The sequence below is a fragment of the Cebus imitator genome, unplaced genomic scaffold (genome assembly GCF_001604975.1).
Source record: "Cebus imitator isolate Cc_AM_T3 unplaced genomic scaffold, Cebus_imitator-1.0 Scaffold403, whole genome shotgun sequence".
Lineage (NCBI taxonomy): Eukaryota > Metazoa > Chordata > Mammalia > Primates > Cebidae > Cebus > Cebus imitator.
Window position 1 is genome coordinate 318,738 of NW_016107718.1, and position 27,588 is coordinate 346,325.

Here is a 27,588-nt window from a genome sequence, read left to right on the forward strand (position 1 = left end):
CTTCTCCTGCCATGTGATCTCTGCACCTGTTGGCTCTCTCACTGCCTTCTGCCTTCAGTGAAAGCAACCCGAGGCCCTCACCAGGACCAGATGCTGGCACCATGATTCTGGTACAGCCTGCAGAATCATGAGTTAATTAAAGCTTCTTTCCATATAAATTACCCGGACTCAGACGTTCCTTTATAGCAACACAAATGGAGTAAGACAGTTACCTGACTTCCTAATAGAAAAAATGCTAAATTTTAGTTACAGGTTAGTGAAAATAAGTGGGTCTTTCTCCATCCAAGTTTATAGACCCTTGGAATTCTATCCAAGAGCACCCTGGGTGTCTGTAGACCCCAAAGTCAACCCCTCTGCCAGGACGGCTTCTTTGCTACTGGCCCAAAGGACAATCACAAGAACTCAAAGAACAGTATTACCTGTGTCTTTCTGGTATATCTACCTATAAAACTCAAATTTCACAGCTTGTCACCAACTGGCAAGCTTCTATAGTGTAAGTTTAATGGTAAGAAATGATAAAATTCACGTAAGATCTATAGTCAATGTATATTTGCTTTGTGTTTTTGCTGACGTGACCAGATGTTTCTACCATAGATAGTCATGGCTTCAGACTATGTCAAAATAAGCTTTTAGAGTCATCTTGACTTTGATGCCTTCTAGTCCCCTTGAGGGAAGCTGAGAAGACAAGTACAAAAGTGGACTAACAGCTACATAAAAACAAGCTAAGGCCCACATCAAGATGTGGCATGAGGCTGGGCATGCCTACAATCCCAGCACTTTGGGAGGCTGAGGCTAGGAGTTCAAGACCAGCTTTGGCAACATAGTGAGACCTGCCCCTCCCCCCGCCCCACACAAAAAAATCTGGGCATAGTGGCACACACCTATAATCCCAGTTACTTGGGAGGCTGAGGCAGGAGGATCACTTGAGGTCAGGAATTCGAGACCAGCCTGGCCAATACAGTGAAGCCCTATCTCTTCTAAAAATACAAAAAAATTAGCCAGGCATGATGGCACGTGCCTGTAATCCCAGCTACTCAGGAGGCCGAGGTGGAAGGATGGCTTGAACCCAGGAAGTGGAGGTTGCAGTGAACCGACATTGTGCCACTGCACTCCAGCCTGGGTGACAGAGCGAAACTTCATCTCAATCAATCAATAAAAGTGGCATGAGAGTAGGAGCAGAAAGAGGCAAGAAATATTTAGGTTCAGGAACCAAAATGAGCCCAGGCTAAACCACATTTTACAAAACTTCCTTCCCAGCCCCAAAAGCCTGGGAGCCACAGTGAACACATTTGCAGCCACTTCCCAGCATAAGCGGAGATACCACATGAGAAGAAATCAAAACCAAACCTACCTTTTTTGGGGGGTAGGCAGAGAGAGCTGAGGGAGCTAGTTTTATTTTAGGGGCTAAAAGGAGGGAAAGGATGCATGGATTTCCCCAGTTAGGCAGTATCTGTGCAGAATGTTTTAAGGAAGCAAAAGAGTTTAATAGATGTTAGGAACAATGGGCTTTAACATTTCCACGTGGCATAGGTTTTAATTTTGGCATAACTTTTTAAGGAGACATTGCTATCTTTTATATCTTAATGTGTACAACTTATGCAGTAAATTATAATGGTGTTGGCCAACAAATTTTGTATACATACATATGTATTTGTGTAAAATACGTATTATATATATTTCTGTTTTTGTCTTATTAGCTATTACATACAAAGAAGCTAGATAAAAAAGTATCACTTCTAGAAAATAAAGTATAGCAGACCAAAAGGATGATACAGGAATGCTCATGCTTCCTTAGTTGTCTGTTCTTGAGTCACTTACATGGTTTTTCCAGACAAGTGTCTGAGGGAACTACCCCTGCTCTGATAAGGGTTGAGTCAAAAGTAGATGAAGGAATTGCTATGAATAGAGAAAAGGAAACTCAAGCTGGTGGTAGGCTTAGGAAATGTGGAAATGAGATCATATTCAGAGAACAAATTTACTTTTAGTTTTGAAATAAACTCTTCTCTGAATTGATAAGTTCTGTGTAGTCCAGCCTGTGGAAAATACACAGAATGATGAAGGGGCTGCCAGCGGCTGTGGGAAATGGACTTGGTTGGCTTCTGCTGGAGGTGGGGTTTGCTGCTCCGCCTGAGAAGAGGTGCTGCTAAGGGAAGGAGTCAGCTCTGCAGGTCAGGCCCAGGGGTTCTCTGTGTTCAGTGCCATGTGCTTCACAGCAGTCTGAGTGTGCACATGACATCCTCAGTGTTGCTTTTGATTTCCATGTTTCTGAGAAGCAGTTAGTCTCACATTGATCTCAGCTTGGTGGTCCCTGGGTTTAGTGGAAACACCCCAGCCATGCTTAATCCCATCCTCTGCATGTGGTGACACTGGCTCATGGACTTGTCTCTTTTCCCATTCCCTTTCACAGAAGGCTGATGGTTAAAGTCCCAGCCATAATTCTATCCAGGAATATACTTCTGAAATTCAACGGGGGGAAAAACATGACCATAAGTTTCCCTAGAACTCGTCTTTGCAGTGTTTTAAATGGAATCCTGGAACATTTGTGGTCTCTTGCTCCTGTGAAGAGTTTGTTTCCTGCTTTGCTTTATAGACGCCATTTCCTCCCTGGAACATTAGAAAAAAACCACTGCACACAGCATTCTGGGAGCTACAGAAGGATTAAGAATGACCTTTAGCTGAGGAACAAGACAGCACAACCACAGGAGATTCTGGTCTACTTTCTTTTCACGTGTACATTGTTGCACCTCTGTGGAAAGCACTGGCCCAGTTCGAAGCCAGCCTCAAGCAAACCCTAAGTGTTCCAGAGAAATGGCCTTCAGTCAGTACAAAACTTGCCTGAAGATTCACCCAGATAAAAACCCAGTTCAAATCTGCTAAAGGTGTCTCCAACTCAAAGGGTAGAGGGCAGGGATTTCTTTCTAAGTGAGGGAACATAAGATAAGGTATACATGATGAGAATACCGTTTCCTTACATGTTGTTAGCTGGCAGTTTGAAAACCACTTTCACAATGGATGTCTCATTTGTTTTTTGGTTTTTTTTGGGGGGGGGCAGGAAAGTACAGTGTACATCATTTAGACATAAGGTTAATAGAACAAGAGCAATGATATACAGCTAAAAGTTATACAATCGATTACATAACAGATAACAAGAGGTAAGTTTTTTTTTTTTTTTTTTTTTTTTAAGACAGAGCCTCATGCTATCACTTAGGCTGGAGTGCATTGGTGCGATCTCAGGTCACTGCACTCTGCCTCCCTGGTTCAAGTGATTCTCATGTCTCAGCCTCTCAACTAGCTGGGATTACAGGCGCGAGAGCCAACACACCTGGCTGATTTTTGTATTTTTAGTAGAGATGGAGTTTCGCCTCATCGCCCAGGCTGGTCATGAACTCCTGGCCTCAAGTGATCTGTTCGCCTTGGCCTCTGAAAGTGCTGGAATTACAACTGTGAGCCACTGCTCCCAGCCAGAACATTTGTTTTTTAAAAAGTCTTTGTATATGTTACATGGTTAATACAACAGATGTCGGCAATTAAGGAATGAAGCATATTACACAAGTAGACTTAATTTGGAAAGAAAATAAACATATACAAAACAGCTATGAACCAGGCATTGTGCAGGGATCTTAACATGCATTATTCCACTTGATCCTTACAACAGGTTAGTAGTATTAGCTAATTTTCCAAAGAAAAAGAAAAAAAAATCTCTGAAGTTCAAAGAAGAGTGGCTATACTGAGGCACACAGAAACTGTACGACCTGAGGGGCGAGCATATATCTTGCCATTACACCACCCTACCTCATTACTTAGGATAAATGATGCCCGTGATTTCTTCTTTTTCCTTTTAATTTTGCCATCCCTTCATCTGAATGTGATTATACTCGTCTCAGTCTATATAGCGCCTTCCATCATCATCATCACTGTTATAATAATGGGTGATCATTCATTGACCTCATTAAATGCATCTTGTTATATTTATAGATTTCTCTTCTTACCCATGTTAGTTACACCATATGTTCCTTGAAAGTAGATCTCAAGTCTTATATATTAAGCAGCATCTTACATACTGTTCTACATCTATTATCTCCCCAACAAGTGTTTTTGAATGAACTAAGCGAAGCAAAATGGCATGCCTGCAGTCGTAGCTACTTGGGAGGCTGAAGTGGGAGGATCCCCTGAGTCTAGGAGTTTGAGCCTGCAGGGAGCTATGATCACGCCACTACTCCCCAGCCTGGGTGACAGAGCAAGACCCTGTCTCTAAACAAAAAAGAAAGAAAAGAAAAAATCAGAGCAGAAATGACATTTTACAACACATTGAGAAAAAGACAAAGGACACATTTTTGTTACTGGATCATCATAACAGTCATGGTCAGTGAATCAGGTTGATAATCTACTGAAATTGACTTGCTTATGAGTGTCCTTTAGATTCTATTCCCATCCTGGCAGCACTTCTTGAGTACCTTCCAGGACCTGCTGTCCACAGGCTCCAGCCTGACCCTCTTGCCTTGTTCTGTACATTCTGCCACATCCTGTCATACTCCAGACCAGATGGTCCTCCAATGTTGCTGCTTGGTTTCCGATTTCCATCTTTACCTCATCATTTGGACTTGATGCCTGGCAGAGCTTCGGATTCTCCTCTTCTGTTGGTTGTCTCAGGACAAGTCTGGAATGCCCTTCTGGGAACACTGATGTCCCGTGCAAGTGAAAAGACACAGGCTGGAGGAAACATTTCTTTTCTTTCTCTCTTTTCTTTATGAGCAGAGTCTTGCTCTGTTGCCCAGGCTGGAGTGCATCGGTGTGAGCTCGGCTTACTGCAACCTCTACCTCCCAGGTCCAAGTGATTCTGCGATTCTCCTGCCTCAGCCTCCTGAGTAGCTGGGATTACAGGCGCACACCACCACACCCAGCTAATTTTTGTATTTTTAGCAGAGACGGGGTTTTGCCGTGTTTGCCAGGTTGCTCTCAAACTCCTGACTTGAAGTGATCCACCCACCTTAGCCTCCCAAAGTGCTGGGATTATAGGCATGAGCCACTGTGCCCAGCTAGTCACCATGCCTGGCCAATTTCTGAAAAGAGGAACTTATAATCTTAGGTCACTTGTCAATGTCCACACCAGTACGTAGTGATCAAAATTCACTATTTGTGGATCAATTTCTAACTGGCACCAGTGATTACTAAAAAATCAGAGACCAACACTTTTCAGCCTAGGATGGTGAAGAACATTGACTCTGCAGCCGGACTGCCTGGGTTCAAAGCCCAGCTCTGAGACACAGATATTAATAGGTGTGTGGCTCTGAAAAAGTACTCAACCTCCCTGTGGCCCATCCATACAATGGGGGTAACATGTGTAGGTTATCATGAAGAGCAGCTGACTTTTCAAAGTGCTTGCAGCAGTGCCAGATGTACAGCGAGAACTATATATTTGTTAAATATTTGCTTTCTCTGTATTCTTCTCCTGGGAATGTTTGGCTCTCACTTTCACAGACTGTGAGCCCCTTGAGGGCAGAGACTGTGTTATCCTCAGTACCTAGAATGGTGTCACAACAAGGGAAATGTGCCATAACTATTGTACCATTGGTTTTAATGAATGAATGAGGATTCTGGAGGCAAACTATCACAATCATAAGAGTTAATTACTTATTAGTCCTGCCTTCTCTTACATTTTTTCTTTCCTTTATGTTTTTACATCAGATGCTTCTGCCTGGGACAGGCTGGCAGAGGCAAAACCTTGACTGGCAGCATTGTGGGCACTGTATCTCACTCAGCTGGAAATCAGCTAACTAACTCTCAACAGCTGATAAATAGAAAGCTTCTCAGTAATAAGAATCGCAATTCTAGTTTTTACAAAAACTCCTAAGTGTAGGGCTGTGGTCCTATCCTAAAGTAAGTATTGCTAAAGGGAAGCTGTGAAGAGAAATGTTATTTAGCATCAGAATCTGCATTTCTAGGTTGTAAAAGATGGTGGCTTCCGTCTTAAGTAAGATCACTTGTGTTCTCTCTTGTTCAACTCTCACTTTGGGAGAAGCCAGCTGTCGTGTGTTAGGACACTCAGGCAGCCTGTGGAAAATCGCACATGGCGAGGAACAGAGGGCTCCAGTCAAACAACCAGTGCCAACAACCACGTGAGTCAGCTTGGAAGTGGATTCCCCAGCTCCTGTCAAGCCTTGAGACAACTGCCATCCCAGTCAATAGCTTGGTTACAACCTTGTGTAAGACCCCAAACTCAAACCACCCAACTAAGCTACTCCTAAAAGTGGTTCATCCAGAGAGATATATATTTCCCCCCAGCGTAAGCTCTAAGAAAACTTTATTACATAAGTTTATAAAGGATGCTGGATAACAGAGTCATCGAGAGCAACTGTACAAACAAAAACCGGGATGTTCCTTCTATCACCATTACTAACAGGGGCCTTAGCTCTGATAAGAGATGGCTTAAGAGGCTGGGAACTAGGCTGAGCTCAGTGGCTCAAGCCTGTGATCCCGGCACTTTGAAAGGCCACAGCAGGCAGATCACTTGAGGTCAGGAGTTCAAGACCAGCTTGGCCAACATAGTGAAACCCCCATCTCTACTAAAGATACAAAAATTAGCTGGGCTTGGTGGCAGGCATCTGTAGTCCCAGCTACTCGGGAGGCTGAGGGAGGAGACTGGCTTGAACCCGGGAGGTGGAGGTTGCAGTGCGTTGAGATATTGTGCCACACTGCATTTTAGCCTGGGTGACAGACTCTGTCTCAAAAAAAAAAAAAAAAAAAAAGGCAGGGAACTAGAGCACAGGTACATGGCCTTCTGGGGACCTGACTTGCTGTAGAAATAGTTTTTAGCCTAAAACCTTTAGCAGCACTTCCAAAATCTGTGTTCCTTGGAAAATTGATTCCAAGAGACTCTGATAAAATGGGCACACTGCGGTCTCTATGCGCTTTGGGAGAATATTTCAGCATATGAAAGGTGTAAAAAGTCCTTCATAAAAATAAGTGTTAACTGTTAAATCTAGCATTTTTCAAATGCTACAAAGACTACAGAACTCCTTTTGGGTAATGCCTACACTCCCCGGCAATTATTTGAGAGATGCCAGAGTCTTACCTAGGAAGCTGATCCTTACTTTTCACCATTCATTTGAATCACCTGGTGAATTTTACAGACACCCTCTTCCTAGGACTCACCCCAACACATTCTGGTTCACTTGGTCTGGGTGGGGGCCTGGGCAGTGGTGTGGTTTAAAAACTCCCCAGGCGATTCTTATGAACTAAGACAGCAGAGAACACAAACAGCCTCAAGTAAGAATCACCTAGCACACTCGTTAAAGCACTGATTGCTGGGTTCTACCCCATGAGTTTTCCATTAAGCAGGGTTGGGGCAGAGCCCGAGAATTTGTAGTTCCCACAGGTTCCCAGGTGCTGCTGTTGCTGCCGAGGGTCAGAGGACACACTCTGAGAACTGGTGCTCTGAAGAACAATGGGTAAGCATGGCTGTCAGGCTATCCCTGTCGTCATCAGTTGGATGTATGGCTGATAGTTCAGAGTACAGAACAAGGGTGTAGAACGCAGATTTCCGTTTGTTCTGAGCTGAATGCAAACAGCAATTCTCATAAGTTGCAACAACAGGTGGAAACAGTCTGTCCAAGACAAATTGCGTCCCACCTCCAGGCAGAATACAGGAGGGGTGGTTACAATAGTGGGTGGGACCCTGAGGGCTGTCAGTTTTCTGTGGAATGGCCTCAACTCAAGGGTGATGTTAGCAGAAAGGCAGGCATTTTCATAGCAAATCGAGTGTTTACCTGGTTGAAGAAGCCAGGGCAATGAGGAGTGCCTGGCTCAGAGCACAGCAGGGCAATGGAAATGGTACCTCCTGTAGAGAGGGGTTAGCATCAATACCCTTAGGAGAAAAACTAAATTTCAAGGACGCAGGACATGAGTGGGCTGTGAGGAGACCTTGCTGGGTCCCCCCAGCTACCAGGCCAATCTTGGGGCCCAGCACCAATCCTGAGAGGATGAGCATTTAAGGCAGGCCGACGGGAGGTGGGTATAATGGGGAGACAAGACCTGCTTTTTTGTTTTTGAGACTGTGTCTTGCTCGGTCGCTCAGGCTAGAATACAGTGGCACGATCTTGTCTCACTGCAACCTCTGCCTCTGAGGATCAAGCAATTCTCCTGCCTCAGCCTCCTAAATAGCTGGGATCACAGGCGCCCACCACCACGCCTGGCTAAATATTGTATTTTTAGTAGAAACAGGGTTTCACCAGGTTGGCCAGGCTGGTCTTGAACTCCTGACCTCAGATGATCCACCTGCCTTGGCCTCCCAAAGTGCTGGGATCACAGGCCTGAGCCATCACACCTGGCTGAGACCTGCATTCTTGTCTAGCGCTGATACCAGTGGACCCTTCTGGGCCTGTTTCTTCTTGGTGGTTTATCCCACCTCGTGCTAAAAATAGTTTAAAAGAAGGACCCATTGAGAACGTCTGGAAACATTTGTAAAAGGGATAAAGCATTGTACCTTGTCAAGTGGCCTTGTAAGAAAATACTTACTGCACTTCCCTGCTCTTGTTCATTTTCACACCTAAAAGGGCTCGTTTTCAGGTTTTCTGACCCTCGGGCATCTTTCTCCAGGTCTCTTGTTTCAGTTTCCTGCTTGCCCACCAATAACCTCATTAGAGTCACACCGCACAGATGGTTCACCTGCTGCTGACAACAGAGAGAACTCAGGGGCAATTTTAATAGTACAGATGTTATGTCTCTTCTCAGAGAAACTACCTCTGAGAGCCCCAGAGTGATAGGGCTATAACCCCAGAAACCTCCACAAGGGAGGGGCTCTCTGCACTCACTGTGCACCAGCCTCTGGCCTCCAGGAAGATGGAGGGTCCTGGGAGGGCAGTCACCGTTCCTCCCCAGCTCAGACTTTCCCTTGTGAAATCCCTGGGTCAGTTTGAGGTCCGCTGGCCACTAAATAAATAGTAAATACTAAAATGGTATCTGTCTATTTGGAAACTTTCCTCAGAACTAATTAGCAACAAGAGAAGACCACAGATAAGAATCTCAAATACGGAAACACCACTGAGGAGATGCTACCCTGACATGCTAGGCCTCAGGGGGAAATCGTGTCTGGCCTTCACCTCCCCAGAAACGCATGCTAAAGGCAAACTAGCCACTGAAGGAACAAGTTCAGCAACAAGAAAGCGAGACCCTGAATAGCTTTTGCTAATGAGGAGTGATTTGGACAAACACATTCAGAGAGTGCTAAACGCCATCTTGCCTCAGGGCCTGTCTACCACTCTCTTTCTGGAGCTCTCCTCTCATCGGCAAGTAGGTTCAGCCATCTCTTGGGAAGCTGAACCCACTCCCTCACTGCGCCACGCCCCTGTGAGAATTATGAATTCTCGCAGCCAACCTTTTATTTTGGAGCATTTACCACAACTGGAATCAAGTTGTGTCATTTGCCTTTGTCTTGTTCAATGGTGTCCTCCCACCACCTAGCACAAAGCCTACGCAAATATTTGTGGAACAAATGCACAGATGCTATGACCGAGGAACTTGCAAATATATATAAGAGGGTTTCACGTAGGACTTGCTGACAGCTTTGGTTGAAGTCACAAGACAAGCTGTGCCATCTACATCCACCACTTCCACACTAGTACGTCAGATTCTGAACCATATATTCCGGGACTCACAGAGGGGGGTAGTAAAAATAGCCAGCTTTTCTTCCCTTCGCTTCTGGCTCGTCACTGGTGTAAAGGATGGAGGTAGAAAAGTCAGCTCGTGTTAGAAATCAGAGGCTTTCTATAGAGGGTGACAGTGAGCTTCCCTCTTGCCAAAGGTTAAAGAGACCAGCTTCATAAAGGCCACTCAGAAAAACTAATCTGTGACTCCTCAAGCTTGGGGGACACACAGGGCTGGCATGTGACTCGTGCCTGAAAATAAAGGTCTAGCAGAGTCGAGGATGCATTTGGAAGTCACTACACTCGTGGATACCAAGCCAAAAGTGCTGATTGGTCTATGACTGGGGTGGAAGTGTGGGTGAGTGACCAGATGGGATACCTCTAGTTGGCATGTTAGTGTGATCATTTTAAAATGGGCAGTAAGCTATTACCTTCTTGCCTGAAGTGACGGTGGTATGCTATTGGAGGCAGATGCTGAGGGGCGCTGCAATGGCTGGCTATAGAAGAGGCCAGAGGAGTCCAAGGCACCCAGGGTGGGCTCTGACAGTGCCCAAAGGAAACCAAGGCCAAGGACTTGAAGTGTGTCATCCAATCAGCCCTCTCATACTCCTTATCTCTCCTCCCTACCTTCCGGTCCTTTCATTCTGGGAAATGCTGGGTGGTGGGAGGAGTGGGGAGAATGGCAAATAGCACTTGGCTTCCAGCCTAAAGCAGGCCTAAGCTGGATGAGGGGAGAATATTCCATTCTAAGTGGATTTCGGAATTGTGGCTGTTACACGACTGGACTTGCAAGTTAACCGAAATTAGGCCCTTGCTAAAAGTGAATACAGGACTTACTTAAAAGTAGTTGTCTGCGAGGAATTCTGGGACCTGCCAGAAAGTTCATCTCTGAAGACAAACAGCCCCCAAAAAGTAGGTTTGTAGGGACACACATGACAATTGCTGGTGCTTTGTGATTGCCCTATCCAGTCCCTCATGGTCAATGTGACAGTATTGATTTAATCTTCACAGGCATTATTTTACCAGGGATGAAAGAAAGAGATCTAGGGATTTGGGCAAATTGCTCTGGGTCAAAGGTAGGTGAATATCAGGAACTCAGGCCCAGGGTGGAGGACTCCGTGTTCCATTCTTTCCTCCAATACCATAAAGCATTTTCTATCTGCCTTCCGCAGTTTTTCATGTACGGCTTTTAGGTCCCTGTTCCTGACCTGGCCTTGTCACCATCTATATGTCAAATCATTTTTAACCAAAGACAAGGGGAAAATGGTTAAGAAGTGCATGTTAACAGAAGAGGGGAGCTGGGGTAGTTCACTCAGGCAAGAGGAGGGAATGACGAGAACGGAGGAGCAGGTGGGGATGTGAGTTAAGGAAGGGAGGAGCAGATGATAATTGGCTACCACAGTCATAAAGATTTGTCAACAGGGGCAGAGAGAGAGAGAGAGGAGGGAAGGAGGAGGGTGGAGAAAAAGGTGGCTTTGCTGAAGGTCCCTAGTGTCTCCTTACGGCTGTTCTCAGCTGCAGAGTTCTGAAGCTCAGGTGGCCACGAGACCCCTAGAGACCCTCTTGGCACTCCTTTGACAAGGCTGATTTAAATTAACTCTATCCTTGGGAGGAGAAGGAAAATCTTACAGGTGTAAGAAAAAGTGATTTTCACGGCAGCCTTTTATCCAAAGCATCTTACCTATAATGAACAACCCCCCTAGTAAACTAGGTGGCAAGAAGCACTTAGGCTTCCAGACAAAAAGGCTCTTTTAAAAACTGTCCTTTATAAAGACAACTGGAAAAGAGAATAGAGTATTCAAAGTTAAGCTCAAGTTTAGAACAAATGCATCAGCACTGTGTCTAAGTTACTGGTAGCCAAGATGCCAAGAGAAACGAATGTGGTACTTGAAAAAATTCATAGAAAAAAATGTATTTCATAGAGAAATAGGATTTTTCACAGAGCAATCAATAGCAGAGCCTTTAAAATGTTCTGGGCTGTGTCCGTTTACCAGGGGAGCTCAATCACTTTTATGCAAATATCTAAATTAACCTAATAGGGTTGTTCAGTTCTAGCTGGCTGCTTTGCTACGAATATTGCTACAAAGCTTTCCACCTCTGAATAAAAGATGGAAAGAAATAAAGTATCCAATAAAAATACATACAGAAAACATACAAGGTGCCAGGCACCTCGCTACATATGTGTCAGCCCAGCAACCTCCAAGGCAGGTACTATCCTGTTCATGATGGGAAACTGAGGATCTGGGGCTTTATAAACATGCCCACGGCCTGTGGCTTGTGAGTGGTGGAGCAGGACTCTAAGTCAAGCTGACTGGCTCGACTCCCTGCTCTGAACCTCTGTGCCCACTGCTTGTGCTATAGCACTGCTTCCCTGGTACTTTACCACTCCTTGTCTTCATATCCTTTTCCGGTGGTTGCTGGGCTGTTCTCAGCACCACCTAGAAGAGTGTGTAAGCTCCTGCGGTCTTATCCTGCTCTCCCGTGTGCTGTCACTTAGACGTCTTCATTTCACCATCTACAACGTGAAGGTTTGGGATTCCTGTAAATGGAGAACTAGCCCAGCCCATCAACAGCACTGGGCTTTGCTAGCTCTCCAGTTACAGGCATCCCAAAGTACTTCGATTATCCTCAAAATGTCTACCACTTGGAGGATTACACAAAGGCTAGGCATAAAATAAATGTCAGTAAAATCACATGGCAAATGGACTTGCAAAGTCAAGTCAGTGTATTAGTCCATTTGTGTTGCTATAAAGTTATATCTGAGGCTGGATAATTTATAAAGACGAGGTTTATTTGGCTCATTTCTGCAGGCTGTACAATAAGCATGGTGCCAACACCTGCTTCTGGGAAGGGCTTCAGGGAGTTTTTACTTATGGTGGAAGACAAAGGGGGAGCAGGTATGTCACATGGTGAGAGAGAGGACACGCCAGATTAACAAGCAGATATGCCATGAACTTATTATGGGAGGGGCACCAAGCCATTGGTGTGGGATCTGTCTCCATAACCCAAACACCCCCCACCAGGCCCCACCTCTAACACTGGGAATCACATTTCAACATGAGATTTGGAGGGGACAAATATCGAAACTCTATCAGTTAGTTTGTCATGGGTGCCAGTCTGCCATCATTAACTGATTCTTAGTCATGACTTTGGGAAGATAAAGTGCAAGAACACAAACTTGAATGACAGAGAAGATTCTTGGAGTAATCCAAATCCCTGGGCCACGTGAATTTTAAATATGACCGATAGAAATAGTCTGCCTCATTCATTCTTTTAATAAATTGTTATTGAGCACCTTTTATATGGCAGGCACTAGCCTAGAGGCTGGGGATACCCTGGTGAACAGAGCAGTTTCTTCTCCCACGGACTTAATAATGCAATTAGTATCCAGTTATAATTATGACAAATGTCACAAAGAAGAAGTATAGAATGAAATAGTATATACCTAGAGGAGCCTGGGTAGTGCAGGGGGTGGAGGTGGGGTAGGGGCCAGGGGTGGTTTAGGGAAGACTTCCTGAAGGAAGTGAAGCCTAAGTGGAGAGCTTAAGGATATGGAGGACTTAGCTAAGTGAGGAAGGGGAAGAGGGTGGTGGTGGTGGTACAGTCTACTTAGCACAGGAGGCCTTTGGGGTAGGAGAAGCAAGAAGTATTGGAGAGCCTGAAGGAGGTGTGTGTGACCGATGTGTGAAGAGTGGGAGGAACAGGCAACCAGACTGATAAAGTAGATCATGCTATCCATGTGCTCCACAACGAGATTCTGTAAGCCTATTTGGAATGAAGGAAGTCTAGAAGGGCAGTCAGCATACTTCTAGAAGCCCCAGCTGTAGAACTGCAACATGCTGGCCAATTATGTGGACTCATCTGTAGGAAGCACTCTTCTACATTCATAGTCCTAGACGTGAAGTTCTTATTGTCCATCTACAAATGTTCACAGGGTACCAACCATCTAATTACAGTAAGAAAAACCAGCCAGGCTGGCCAATTGAAGGAGGCAGGCAGGAGTTGAAATGACACATCTCCAGTATTGCACCTGGCAGAATCATCTGATCCCTAACTTGAGAATTAAGCAATCATGTCAGAGCCTACAGCCACTGCCAGTCAGCTTCCTGTCCCAGTCTCAGAAAGATAAAACCAGTAGAGCAGGCATGTGTACACCCAGTGTTCAAGAAAACAAACCCCTAACAAACACCTCACCTTGAAACCTCTAGTTTCTGCCTTTGTCCCCCTTGCAATCAGTCAAAATGAATTCATTCTTACATGGAAAATAATGTTTCAACAAACACTCCTTCTTGCATTCAGCAGATATTCTGTAGTTTAAAGAATGATTTTTTTTTTTTTTTCACAGAACTCCCAAGTGCTTTTACGAACAACAGTGAAACCCCTTGCATGCCTCAGTAAGAAAGCATATTTTCATTTTACAGCTGAGGACAGGAGCCTGTTGAAGGTCCAGTGGGATAAGGGACTGGGGAGGGCACCTGATAGTCATGGTGTTGGGAACCTCACTAATCCTTGAGGCTTCTTATAAACACGGCCAGAGACACCGCCCACATTACTCCCTCTGGGTTTTTAATACCAATGTTTGATTGAGGCTTTCTTCCCTTCCTCCTACATTATTCCTTCAGAAGATTTTTAGAAACCAGAGGTTAAGGATTCAGCTGGGAGAATGCCCATATGTCTTCTCAGACTGGTAAGCGGGAGTCTGTTCCTGAGATAGCCTTTTGGTATGAAGAGAGAATGATATGATTACAAGACTGTACCCTTCCCTTCTACCTCCACTGCCCACTTTCAAATATCCTGTTGTTAACCGTACACTTTTGAAAGTAAAGTGAATACGGGAATCAACCTTTTCTCAAAGAGTGTGTTGGCCTCCCTTCAAATGTATTCTGTGATTTCTGACAAATCAACTCCCCCAAAATAATCCACTGAAAATCTTTCTGATCCCCACATTCTAGCCTTTGGAACCAAAAGGGCTTGTCTAGCCTGTGTGGTATCACTGGAATTATCACTTTGAAAAGATTAGTCTTATTCTATATAAACATATGAGGGCTAGGATGGAGAAGTGGTTAGGAACACAGATGCTGCGGTCTGACTTCCCAAGCTCTGCCATGTACTAACTGCGTGACAGGCAAGTTTCTTAACTTCTTTATGCCTTAGTTTACCCACCTGTAAAATGGAGATAAAAGGTGGTGAGAAATGGGATAATGTAGCAAAAATATGTAACAAAGAGGAAACCCTCAATAAATGGTAACTATGATTATTGTTCTCCTAGTAGAAATTGCCCCTGGAGGACGTGTCCTATACTTACAAACAGGCAGATCCCTGGAACAGATTCTCTGTTCCCACTTCCTAGGGCCCCAATAAGCAATATCTCTGTGAACACTCTGTCATGGTTTTTTTTTTTTTTTTTTTTTTTAAGACACAGAGGCTTGAAATGAGACAAAGGAAAAACAAGTACCAGAATTGCAAAGTTAACATTTTTATTGAACTGAAATTGGTGTGTAGAACAGGGGCCACCATAGCTGCTGAGCTCAGTAACAACTGAAAAGCCCCTGTGACATTTTACCTTCGAGAGTCCTAACATGGTTTGAGTGGAACAGCTGAGAAACAGCATACAGATAATTTAACACCTCAAAATAGTTTGAAATGAGCCTCACAGCCTTGTTCAATCTTCAGGCTACAAATAACATTGACAGCATCTTCTGGGGCCTTTAGTTAGTAGTGCCAGTTAATATCCTTTCCCAAAACATTCCTCTCAAAGTGCTGGCTATAATTTTTTCCCCATTCAGTACACATAAGAAAAGGATTTAGTAACACTTGGGCAAGTAACAAACTGTAGAACTTTAAAAGTAGTAAAGGCATATACCAAGCATACGTGACTCCATACATTGTCAGAAAGGCAGTGGACTGGCTAAAGAGTTTCTGCCAAGTTTCAGAAGCAAAGAATGCCCTAATGAAAAGGGTAAGGCATCCAAGCAGAGTGTCTGAACTGATGGACCATTTTTGTCTAAAACTAATTTCAACATCTTCCAATATGCAAGCAGGCATTTGTTTTATATAATAAGGTTAAATACTTTATAAGGGAAAAGAAAACTCCTATAAAGCTTATAAGATCAATCAGAGAAAAAATTAATACTGAATTTTTATGATCAATGCATGGAGCAATGATATAAACTGACCATAACAATTTTGTGAGAACAAGTATAAAACATCCATTACGACTTAAAGAGTTGAAAGTTAACCCCTCTAAAGTATTCAAAGGGGAATAAATAATCAACAAGATAGGAAATGCTGTGCCTATATTTTTCAAAAAACCCACATCTGTTAATGCTCTCTTGGTTTGATTTAAACCAATTGTTTATTCAATCTGGAGTTGATTTAAGGATGTTGGTAAAAATCTTCAAAAGTCCTTCAAATCATTTGAGATGAAATGTGATGGAAAAAAACTATACAACTCATTCTCTAATCTTTAATCTTGATTTTTTTACACTAATTACCCTTCCAAAAAAGAAAAACAACAAACAAACAAACAAACAAAAAAGGAGATAAATTCTTCCACCAGAGTAACCGACATTTAGTGGCCACTATTCCTGTAGCAATCATTTGTAAGAATCTAAAAGTCTTGCAGTAGGGAATGAAAAGTGATTATAAATATTTTAATAGGCTGATGCCCCATCTTTAAAAGGGATAAAACTTGGATAATAGCAGATTCAGAGATTTACAACTTTCAAATTTACAACTAACAGACAGACACTTTTTTGCAAGGATCTGTCCAACACATACAACTAACATCTAAATTAAGGCTTTTACTGGTATGGGATCAGGTCTAAGGATATGCAATGCTGGATTTCCATTTAGCGTCTCCAGCTTTCATTGTTACCCAACTTGTAAACCAGAAGATGTGCCGATGGGCAGGAGCTCCAATGGCTAACCATTCACCAACTGGAAGGCTTGTTTGTAAACAGGTTCTGCATGAGAGTTGGCAGTGAAACAAGTGAGGAGGTGCCTCAAATCATGCAAAGGGGAAAAGTGATTTGCACCTGCTGACATGATGGACATTAAAAAAAAAAAGAGAAGAAGAAAAGCCAATAGTTGACCTTCAGTTCAAGATTTCAAGATTTAGAGACCTAAAAGTTTAGAGCTACATCCAAGCCAGTAGTTCTCATACTTTAGCTTGCAAAATGTCACCTATAGGAAACCTGTGAAAATGCAGATACTTGGGCCCTATGCCTAGAGGCTCTAACTCAGGTGATGCAAGTGGTCTAAGCACCTTTTGCTTTTGAGAAACCTTGCTCATCACAAATAGCAGCACACGATCTTTGATTAAAAGGCCAAGATGTCCAAGAAATAACACCAATGACTTCATTACCTACAGACAAACCTTTCAGGAGACTCTATCATAATAATATGATGCCTGGATTTATCCCCAATTAAGTTTCCCTTTCCTTTTCCAATTAAAAAGTTTGAAATAAATTAAAGTTTAATAATGATTGTACCAATTCTGAGGTAAAAAAAAGAGCACCAGGGATCTCAACGCTAAAAGAAATAGAATTCCCTAGGAGGTCCGTGCTACATAGAAACAAAATTTCTGCAGTATTGTTATAGAGTTGTAGTGCAAAAGGGTCTTGTTTCAGTCTTTGTATAGTCTGTATACATCTGCATACATTTAGTATATTATCTAATCTTTCCAGTTAATGTTTTAGAACTCCAAAGAGAAAAGTTAATCTACATGCTCTCTCACGTATTCCAGATAACCAACATTTTTCTGGTTTACAGTGACACACAACAAAGTTATTTATTTTTCTGGATGCTGGAGACAAACATCTTTATTAAAGACACTACCAAAATTTTGGCAAATATTTCCAAACAGATTTGTAAACATAATGCTTCCCTTTTCAACTGGCAGCACTTTGAAAAGACAATACAATAAGACAATACAACTTAAATCAACATTAGTTCAAAATCCTTATATTTTTGACCACATAACTTATGTTCCCACATGATAAAACAAGTGACAGTTTAAATCAACGTCAACAGATAAACTCCATGAAATGAAAGTTTGTGCTGTTTGATGAATCACAGTATGTTATGGTTAAATATATCCACTCTTTTTATATTCCTGGCACCAGGATGAAAAAAATCTTTAAATATACATCTTATGTAGGTAATAGCTTCTTTGCATATCTCTCTTCAAAAAATACTTTATAGCAGTATATAAATAGGTTACCTGCACATTTAATTTTATAATTTGCCCCAAAACTATAGATCTGTTTCATTTTCATGACGTGTCAATTTTTGCCCAACAATATTAAAGCTGACAAACTCGTTGAAATGGAAATGCTTTTGTCTTCCACAAAAGAAGTAGCAATTTGATAGGAAAAAAAACAAAACAAAACCCTACAGTAACACTCGTCAGTTGTTTAACCTGAGCGTTCGGCCTACTTAGAGTAGCAGCTTTTTTTCCTTCATGCACGCTCACATCCACACCACCTCTGCACACATACAGATCGAGCACACACTTCCAGATGCTGGTAGGCCACAATATGCTTCCCATTGCTCTAATCAAGTGGGAAGCAGTGTAGCTAATGATTAACCACACTATGTACACAACTAGCAAACACCTTAAGGCAACCATTGCGATGGGGGGTTAACTTGCAGGGCAGATTTAATGTTCTAGATCAAGTCAGCCTGTATATACATATGTGTATGTGAATCCACATATACACCTTTCTATTTTTTTAACCCTCCAAGACAATGTTTATTTTTAAAATTTTGTGCAAATTTCTAAATATTCTACCATTTAAGGCAAAGAGTTTGCATTAAGAAAGGTCAAAAATAGGCTTATGTTTATCCAAAAGCATTTCACCTTGCACATTACTGTTGTTTTTTTTTTTTTTTTAAAACACATACAACTTTTAAGTGTGGACACTGGATCCCCAATATCTAAAAAATCATTTCTAATAACAAACACAAGTTTTTGAGGAGAAAAAACTGATTTGAAATATAGACAATGGATCCCCAATACCAAAAAAATTATTTCTATTAACAAACACAAGTCTTGGGGGCGAGATGGGGGAGGACCAGAAAGAGCAGCTTCAAAATGCAGGGAAGCAAAGTAAAATGGAAAAGAAAAAGTAACTCAAGTTTACTAATACTGAAACTTCACAACAGCCAAAGTTTCACCTTTTTAGAATCTAGAGCAACTCATTTGGAATTTGAAATAAATAAGCTTAAGTTTATTCACATCTTCTGGTCCAAGCAGAGTTCTAGTGCCATGACTCTGCTTGCTGTTGGTCAAATTCACCTATTAGCCTTTTGATGTGAGCCAGCTTGTTATGAAGATATTCACACCTGTATTTTTCTTCATGGTAATTGGGACTAGACTGCAGGTGAAACAAAGAAACCAGTGAGGAATGAGGTTGCAGAATTTGCAACATTTTTCAACCACAGGTTAAAAAATTAATAGTGACGACACCTACCTGCTTTATCTTCTGATATTCTTGTAAGACTTCTTCATGAACATTCTACAAAATTAAATATTAGAAATTAGAAGAGAACAACTTCTTTTGTGTGTGGCAATACAAATAGCTAACATGCATTAAGCAAGGGTATAGGAAATATTGACTGTGGGAATGTAACTTGAAACAATCTTTATGAAAGGCAGTGTGGCAACAGCTATCAAAATAGAAAATGCAAAATTGACTCAGCAATTCTACTTATCCTGTGGATATACTTGCCCCTGAGTGAATGACGCATATACAAGATTATTCACTGCAGTGCTGTTTGTAAAGCAGAAGACAGTAAACAAAATTGAAATGTTCATCAATCTATACAAAAGATTCTAAGAGGCCATTAAAACATGGGGAAGTACTTTATGTACCAATATAAAAAAGTTCTCCAAGATGCATTATATTGTTTAGTGAAAAAAAGCAAAGTGCAGAACACTATGGACAGCTTGATACCATTTGTTTAAAAGGGAAAAACAGAATAGTATTATATTCTAAGAATTTCATTACTTGTAAGATGCTCATTTTTCCCCATTTTAATGGAACCAGTACAAACAATAATGTATCATAATTAAGTTATTAGGACATAAAACAATGGCACATCTTACAAATGAAGAAACCTTAGATTCAATTAAATATGGTATATATGTTGAATTTACTATGTACATACATTTTATACCATGTATACATACATGCACATACCACACACATAAACACACTTCTGAAAGAATACACTGGAAACCAGAACAGTGATTGTCTATGGGTGTTGTTGGGGGCGGTCAGGTTCCTGGAGGGATAATAGCGAGCCTAATGTATGTACCAAGTACCAGGCATGGATCCAGGCACTTTACTAGTGCTTACTTATGTTTATTCCTCACAACTCAATGATTATCCCATTTTATGGATAGGGAATTCACAGGCAGAGAAGCATTAAGTAACTTGCCCAAGGCCACACAAACATTAACCGCTCCTAACCAAGTAATCCTTGGAACTACATTCTAGTTTCAGTGTAATCATATACACTGATAAATGACTATATGAAAAAACAAAAAAACGCAAACCACCGTATCACCAACCTCTTGTACCTCTAAACACCAATTCTTCTGGCACAGTCTCTTATAACCCTCACCAGCTTGTTGAAATAGATTAAGGCCCACTAATAGAAGACATAATAAATTTCTAGGACACAAATGCTCTCAGGCTGCTTTCCCATTGTGGGAAATCTCATCCATTGTCTCACGTAAGTTCCAGCCTGGACAGTGGTAGTGGGCTGGGACAGAGGCGCCACTATACCATCTGTCTGTGAAGTGTGTCAAAGTAACCTAGCCCACATGGGAGGGAATACTCATTTCTATCAATCCCTTTGCTAAGAATTACAAAAAATAATCAGGACACAGGTCAGGCATCTCCTGCTCTTTGTCAGCTGTAGTAATTTTACCACTTCAAGTAGGAAAGTGAAAACAAAGTAAGATGGGTTAACAAAGATCACTCTGTAGTGAGAAGGACCAAACTTCTTTACTTAAGCCCCAAGTCTCTGTGTATGAAGCCTTCTTTATTTCCTATGTCTATATCTTTCCTATTCTATGTCAGATTGAGGTTTAAAAAAAAAAACTTGAAATAGTACTGTTCTGGGATAGCACCAGACCTATGAGCTGTAGTCTAAGTTGGCAGTGTAATTAATCAAATATTTAACTGAGTCTCAAGATCCAACTTTTTCTCCTATTTAATTGTGTTTGGTATTTTTCTCAATATGTGATATGTTATAGTGGCACAAGTTTTTTTCCACTGATAGAAATACAGGTTTACTACGATAATTTATTTTCAAGAACTATTTCAAATATTTAGTTTCCTAAAGCAGCAGAGAAACTGGTCTGTAAGAGTACTTACTCTAAAGGCCACTGTGATGGCTGAGGTTGAGCAGGGCAGGGAAAGAAAAAAGGTAAAATATTATAGTCAGTCCATCTAGGAACAAATCCATTTACCTGATACTCTTTTGAGCCTGGAGAAAGGCGCTTTCGTTGTGCATCTAGTTTGATAAATCTTCTAGCTACAGTCTCCATCCTGGCATGCAAAGCTCTGTACTCATCATATTCTGCATTGAAGTCATCCTTATAATTCTGGCGTTGCTCATAGGAGACGATAGCGATATATTTTCTAATAAGATAAAAGGAAAAAAGATAAATGGAGAATAGCTACACAATAGACATGAATATACAAGTCTGAGATTTAAACCAAATATTTAGAGATTATATCCATGCATGTGTCACTAATGTTTAATGCCACTCTGCCAGTGGTTGGCTGCCAGATCACTCCTCCAAACATCTTCCAGGTAAAATGATTACACAGGAGAGTCTGAGAGCTTCAATGAAACAGAGTAAATGTGGCAAGGGCATGGTGGCAATGGAACTAAAATGCAACTAAGTAAAAAGAAAACAATATTTACATAGATCTAGTTTCCTGAACCTTCCTCTATCCAACATAATTCACTACCACACTAACGGTAGATGCCAACCCATCTGTTACAAGTCACAGAGAGACAGAAGGACTCAATGAGTAATGTGAGACCAGGAGAATGTCACGCAGTCACTGAGTGCTGAAAGTCAAAGCTCTCTCTGGACCTACTGCTTTACGAGAGGCAGTCTGTTGCTTGGCCTTTCAGACATGCCACCAGCAGAAATCTTCAACAAGGTACCTCAGGCTTGCTTCCCCTATCCCTTTCCTCATATTTCTGACCAGGCAAATATATAAAATACAAAAGGGAAATTACCAACCATTTTGTAAAATGAGAGTTGGACCAAAAAGGCATGTTTCTCTAGTTCTTTTCAAACACTTAAGTGTCATACTTTGTTGAACAGAAGCCAGTGTTGTATTATTCGTCTAATTTACTTTCTTAATAAAATGACATAAATCTGTGTTGTACTTTGGGATGTGAATTACTCTTACCTGGTAAGAGAAGACTATTTTCCTTGAGCACTCATTTATTCAGTAATAAGTAAATTTAAACAGCATTTTATTATTAAACTTAGTATTAAGTTTTTTGTTTGTTTGTTTTTTGAGACCGAGTCTAGCTTCTGTTGCCCAGGCTGGAGGGCAGTGGCGTGATCTCAGCTCACCGCAACCTCTACCACCTGGGCTCAACCAGTTTTCATGCCTCAGCCTCCCGAGTAGCTGAGGTTATAGATGTGCGCCACCATGCCCAGCTAATTTTTGTATCTTTAGTAGAGACAGGGTTTCATCATGTTGCCCAGGCTGGTCTTATCATGTTGCCCTGCCTTGCCCTCCCAAAGTGCTGAGATTACAGGTATGAGCCACTGCACCTGGCCTATTAGAGTATTCCTTATTTGTAGATCTAGGAACTGGGATCACATAAGGATCTGGCCTGGTTCTTTGGACTCTGTTTCTGTTATTAATGCAAAATTCCCTTGACTTTCTGAAATAAAAATGGAGATTTCAAAGCAATTTCAGGCAAGTGGCAGAAGCTTCAGGATGCCCCCTAAAGGTACACATATATTCTTCACTGCCACAAAATCTTGGCATTCAGTCCTCTCCAAATGGTCTTATATAAGCTCATCAGTTTATTTAAATTGCTAAGATCACAGATGCCTAGCAGGAAATGTGAGAAAAGTGATGCAGCGAGCAAACTTAGTGTCCTCATTAATATTTTTATTCATGCTGAGTTAGACAGTGTAGAGGTTTAATTTTCTAAGAGTAATTGAGACAGTGATAGTCTGCTGATGTAAAGCTGCCCTCCTGGTGTCTTAGCTGTAAAAGAAACACTGCCAGCCAAGCAGTGAAACAGTCCTTCCTGGGCACGGGCTGTCCTGACTACACACCAGAGGGAGCCCCGGAATAAAAAGAGGTCCCCAGGGATAAGCATATATAAGCAACATAGTTAAACTGATCTTGAAACTCAGACTTAATTTGTTATATATTTATTGTGCTTTCTCAAAACCACACCTTCAGTATTTTATTTAATAATTTCCTTAGGGAATATACCAAACTGGTCAACAATTGTGATGCTCCAAAAGCAATGGCAACAAAAGCCAAAATGGACAAATGGGATATAACTAAACTCCAGAACTTCTGCACAGCAAAAGAAACAATCATCAGAGTGAGCCAGCAACCAACAGAATGGGAAAAAATTTTTGCAGTCTACCCATCTGACAAAGGGCTAATATCCAGAATCTATAAAGAACTAAAGCAGATTTACAAGAAACAAACAAACAAACCCATTCAAAAGTAGGCGAAAGATATGAACAGACACTTTTCAAGGGAAGACACGTATGAGGCCAACAAACATATGAAAAAATGCTCATCATCACTGGTCATTAGAGAAATGCAAATCAAAAGCACATTGAGATACCATCTCATGCCAGTTAGAATGCTGATCATTATAAAATCTGGAGACAACAGATGCTGGAGAGGATGTGGAGAAATAGAAATACTTTTACACTGTTGGTGGGAGTGTAAATTAGTTAACCACCGTGGAAGACAGTGTGGTGATTCCTCAAATATCTAGAAATAGAAATTCCATTTGACCCAGCAATCCCATTACTGGGTATATAGCCAAAGGATTATAAATCATACTATTATAAAGACACATGCACATGTATGTTCACTGTGGCACTGTTTACAATAGCAAAGACTTGGAACCAACCCAAATGCCCATCAATGATACACTGGACAAAGAAAATGTGGCACATATATACCATGGAATACTATGCAGCCATAAAAAAGGATGAGTTCATGTCCTTTGTAGGGACATGGATGAATCTAGAAACCATCATTCTCAGCAAACAGACACAAGAACAGAAAACAAAACACTGCATGTTCTCACTCATAGGTGGGTGTTGAACATGGACATGGGGAGGGGAACATCATACACTGGGGTCTGTTGAGGGGTAAGGGGCTAGGGGAGGGACACTGGGGGGTAGGAAGGGATAACATTGAGAGAAATGCCTGATGTAGGTAACAGGGGATGGAGGTAGCAAACCACCATGGCATGTGTGTACTATGCAACAATCCTGCAAGATCTGCACATAGACTCCAGAACTTAAAGTACAATAGAAAAAAATTAATAAACACTTGAGGAAGAAAAAAACAATTGTGTTGCTATAATAGAAGAGATTATTTGGTTACACTGGCATTTTAAGAAAAAGCATTTCCCTATTTTTAAGAAAAACTGTTGTAGTTCTAAAGTTGGCTCTTAATGCAGTGATAGAAAAAATTTTAAACAATTTTGATAGCTTAACAACTACAAGCAAAAGTATTCTTACTGCATAAAAATCAGAAATATTTTGGTTAAGTATGAATTATTCACAGGTTGATCATTTAGGTTTTATAGGATGTCCCTTCAGTTTTCTATGAGGCAACTTAAGTTCTGTATTTTTGGTAATTTTTCTGAAAATCCATGCTTCCTCACCATTTTTCAAAAATTTGCTGTATTTATATAAGACTAGTTTTGGGTTAATATAAATTGCCTTTATTTAAATAAATTAAGCAAACAGTCACATAGCACTAGAAACATGACAGACATACAGAAACACACTGAGACGGATCCAGGAACGATCCTTAGATAAGTAATCTGAAAAAACCTTTTAAATATGGAATTAAGGCCGGTGTGGTAGCTAATGCCTGTAATCCCAGCACTTTGTGAGGCTGGTGCAGGTGTCAGGAGTTCAAGGCTAGCCTGGCCAACATGGTGAAACCCTGTCTCTACTAAAAATACAAAAAATTAGCCAGGCATGGTGGTGGGTGCCTGTAATCCCAGCTACTTGGGAGGCTCCATTTGAACCCTGGAGTCGGAGGTTGCAGTGAGCTGAGGTTGCACCATTGTACTCAAGCCTAGGCAACAAGAGCAAAACTCTATCTCGTGGTGGTGGGGGGTGGGGAGGAAAGGAGAGGGGTGATTAACTAATGAACCTGGCAAAACAACAATAGCCTTGAATCCATGAGGAAAAGTTTAGCATTATTTTTTAGTTTTCCCACATGATTTTGCCATATATAATAAGTAGATGTCACTATTATAAAAAAAAAAATTCGAAATCCATCAAAAAGGAAGAGCACTGCATTGGCAGCTGTTACTCAAGGGGCTGACATTTAAAAGTTCTAAGGAGAAGTGGTTTGCAGTTAAAGAGGTGAACCCCCTCAGCAGCAGAGCCAGAGACTGTCCTGGAAGCCTGGCTGCAGACAAGTGACCCTTCCTGGGCCAACTAAGTGGTAGGTGATAGCTGCCTTTCAAGGCTCTCCTACAGAACTCTAAAACCATACACTACCTCAGATGAGAGGGTACTCAGCAAGGTTTCTCAAGTTCCTGTTAGTTAAGAGATGATAACCAGCATTATGGTTTCATACTATATCATTCCCCAATAAGTATAGCTTTCACACTACTGTTAAGCAGAAGTAACACGTTTTAAAGCTAAAATGATCTCTACTCTGGAAATGAAAAGGGCTAAACAGCATAGTTTAACACTGTCCATCATGAGATGCTTTTAATAGAAAAAAAATGTTCAGACAGCCCAGATTCAATTTTCCCTTCTACATTCTAGCTATTTTGCACATTTGTTCATTTTCAAAGCTATCCAAAGTCATATTTGTTTGCTCTCTCCCTCTCCATTTTTCCAGGCTCTTGCAACTTAATTATTTTCTTCTTACAGAAGACTTTTATTCTGTAAAAAAGCTAGAATTATGTGTTCAAGTTATAATTTCTGTGATAACCAGTTACAAAAATGTCCCCAGATCAGCATTTAGCAACTTGTTGTCATAACAAGAAAAACATTATAACCATTACTAAATTGAAATGATCAGAGTTTACTATTCTCTCCTCTAAAAATTAATTTGAGGAAAGAACTTTACTTAAATAAAAATCTATCTTTACACTTTATATTATTATGTGCAGAGGTTCAAGCACTTTGTCAGTAATAAACCATCCCTTTGGGGGGCCCAAGTGAATGACTGTGCATTGACAGACTGTCAGCTTTGAAGAGTCAGATCCCTAAAATCGTCCACAATCAAATGCTTAGCCTGGCCCCGGAACAAAGAACAGGCTTCTCTATACTTAAAGGCCAACAAACACAGCTCACGCGGGGGGAGGCACAACCTGCTCATGCAGACAAGGGTAGATTTGGGACAAGCAGGCTTAATGGCAGCCTTTCAATTGCAGGGGTGGCTCCAGGACTCTATTTCTGGAACTTCTTACTTTTCTGATTTGCAAATTATGGGAAAAGAATTTGCAAACTTTCTAAAATTAAACTGCTCTCTCCATTGGCAGACATATGAACTTACATCAAATAATCTGGGAGTTCAATTGCTGAAGATTCCATGGAGGCAGTGCAATCCTCTTTAACTCCTACAAAGAAAAAAAAAATAACAACAAAATCAGAGCATTCATCAACCAGGAAGGTTATCAAATGCCTGTAATTCTAAAATAGATTAGAAACATCTGGAACACTTTTCCTCAAATTCTATTCTTCCATCTCAATAAGCAACAGTGAGCAAGGAATACAATTGAACATGAACAATAGAGGCCCTATGACCAGCGCCAGCAGAACCGACGCCAGGCATTTAAAGCACCCTGGCTACTGCAGTGTCTGCACAATAAAGGAATTCCATCTCAACCCAAGGTCAATCTTCTATTCTTTCAACAACAGTTGTGGCATCTGCCCAGCAATTCAAAGATTGTGGTGGCAGATGCAGCCAGACAATGGGAGATACAAATTTTACATCAACATCTACTTTTCATGGGATTCAAACAAGGCGGATGAGACAATAGAGTCAGGTAGCAGACTGCTTTGGTCACTGTATTTATATTGCCTCCCTTTTTTGTATGCAGACAGTGAAACTGGGTAGGAAGTTTTCCCATTGGTTTAAAGTAATTTAAAATAAGGTATTATTGAATGTCAATTTATATTCCTGTAATCTATAGCACTCATAACACTAAGCAGATTTTTTTTTTTAAGGACAAAACATTTTTAAGTGCTAAACATTGTGGCCACACAGTGCAAGTATGTAAATCCTTCAGTATTCCATTTGCTTAAATGCACCATGTCCAGAGGATATGTTTAGATTTTTTATTTGGGTAATTTTTTATCATTCGAAATAGGGTTAAACTGATAACTCAAACCCTAATCATACCTACTGGCAAAACATATAAAATGAAAGTGAATATTAGATAATTTCTTGGTTTAATATTTTAAAGAATAAAGTACCCTAAGCAAATATTATACATAGATTCTGAGTGCATGCTGCTCACCTTAAATATATTTGATTCATGCTTCGGTAAAAGAACACACTTTTACAATAGCCTGAGTCTTAAAGAGAAAGGCATTAAGTGCAGGTCACCTAGCTTTCCTTTTGCCACAGATACCAGATAAGTTCCAAAACATGCAGATGTGGTCTAGAGTTTTTCTAAATTTGTGATTATGCCAACTGGGTCTGAAAGTTAC

At 41.2% G+C, this 27,588-nt stretch overlaps 1 protein-coding gene and 1 long non-coding RNA gene across 2 annotated transcripts in view; one reads left to right on the plus strand and one right to left on the minus strand.

The window, feature by feature from the left end:
* Window positions 1–6,004: 6,004 nt before the first annotated feature.
* On the plus strand, window positions 6,005–14,259 carry LOC108289434. The gene is made up of 3 exons (XR_001819160.2): window positions 6,005–6,116; window positions 7,376–7,448; window positions 13,598–14,259. It is a non-coding gene; the product is annotated as an uncharacterized LOC108289434 (long non-coding RNA).
* Window positions 14,260–15,101: 842 nt separating this feature from the next.
* The window catches only part of ELL2 (elongation factor for RNA polymerase II 2), a 76,181-nt gene continuing 63,694 nt past the window's right edge, over window positions 15,102–27,588 (minus strand). Inside the window, exons 9-12 of the mRNA XM_017508861.2 lie at window positions 26,429–26,492; window positions 21,127–21,298; window positions 19,118–19,162; window positions 15,102–19,021 (exon numbers count right to left, since the gene is read on the minus strand). Of these exons, the coding sequence (XP_017364350.1) occupies window positions 18,905–19,021; window positions 19,118–19,162; window positions 21,127–21,298; window positions 26,429–26,492 (398 nt within the window). The 3' untranslated portion in view covers window positions 15,102–18,904. The remainder of the gene's footprint in view (window positions 19,022–19,117; window positions 19,163–21,126; window positions 21,299–26,428; window positions 26,493–27,588) is intronic.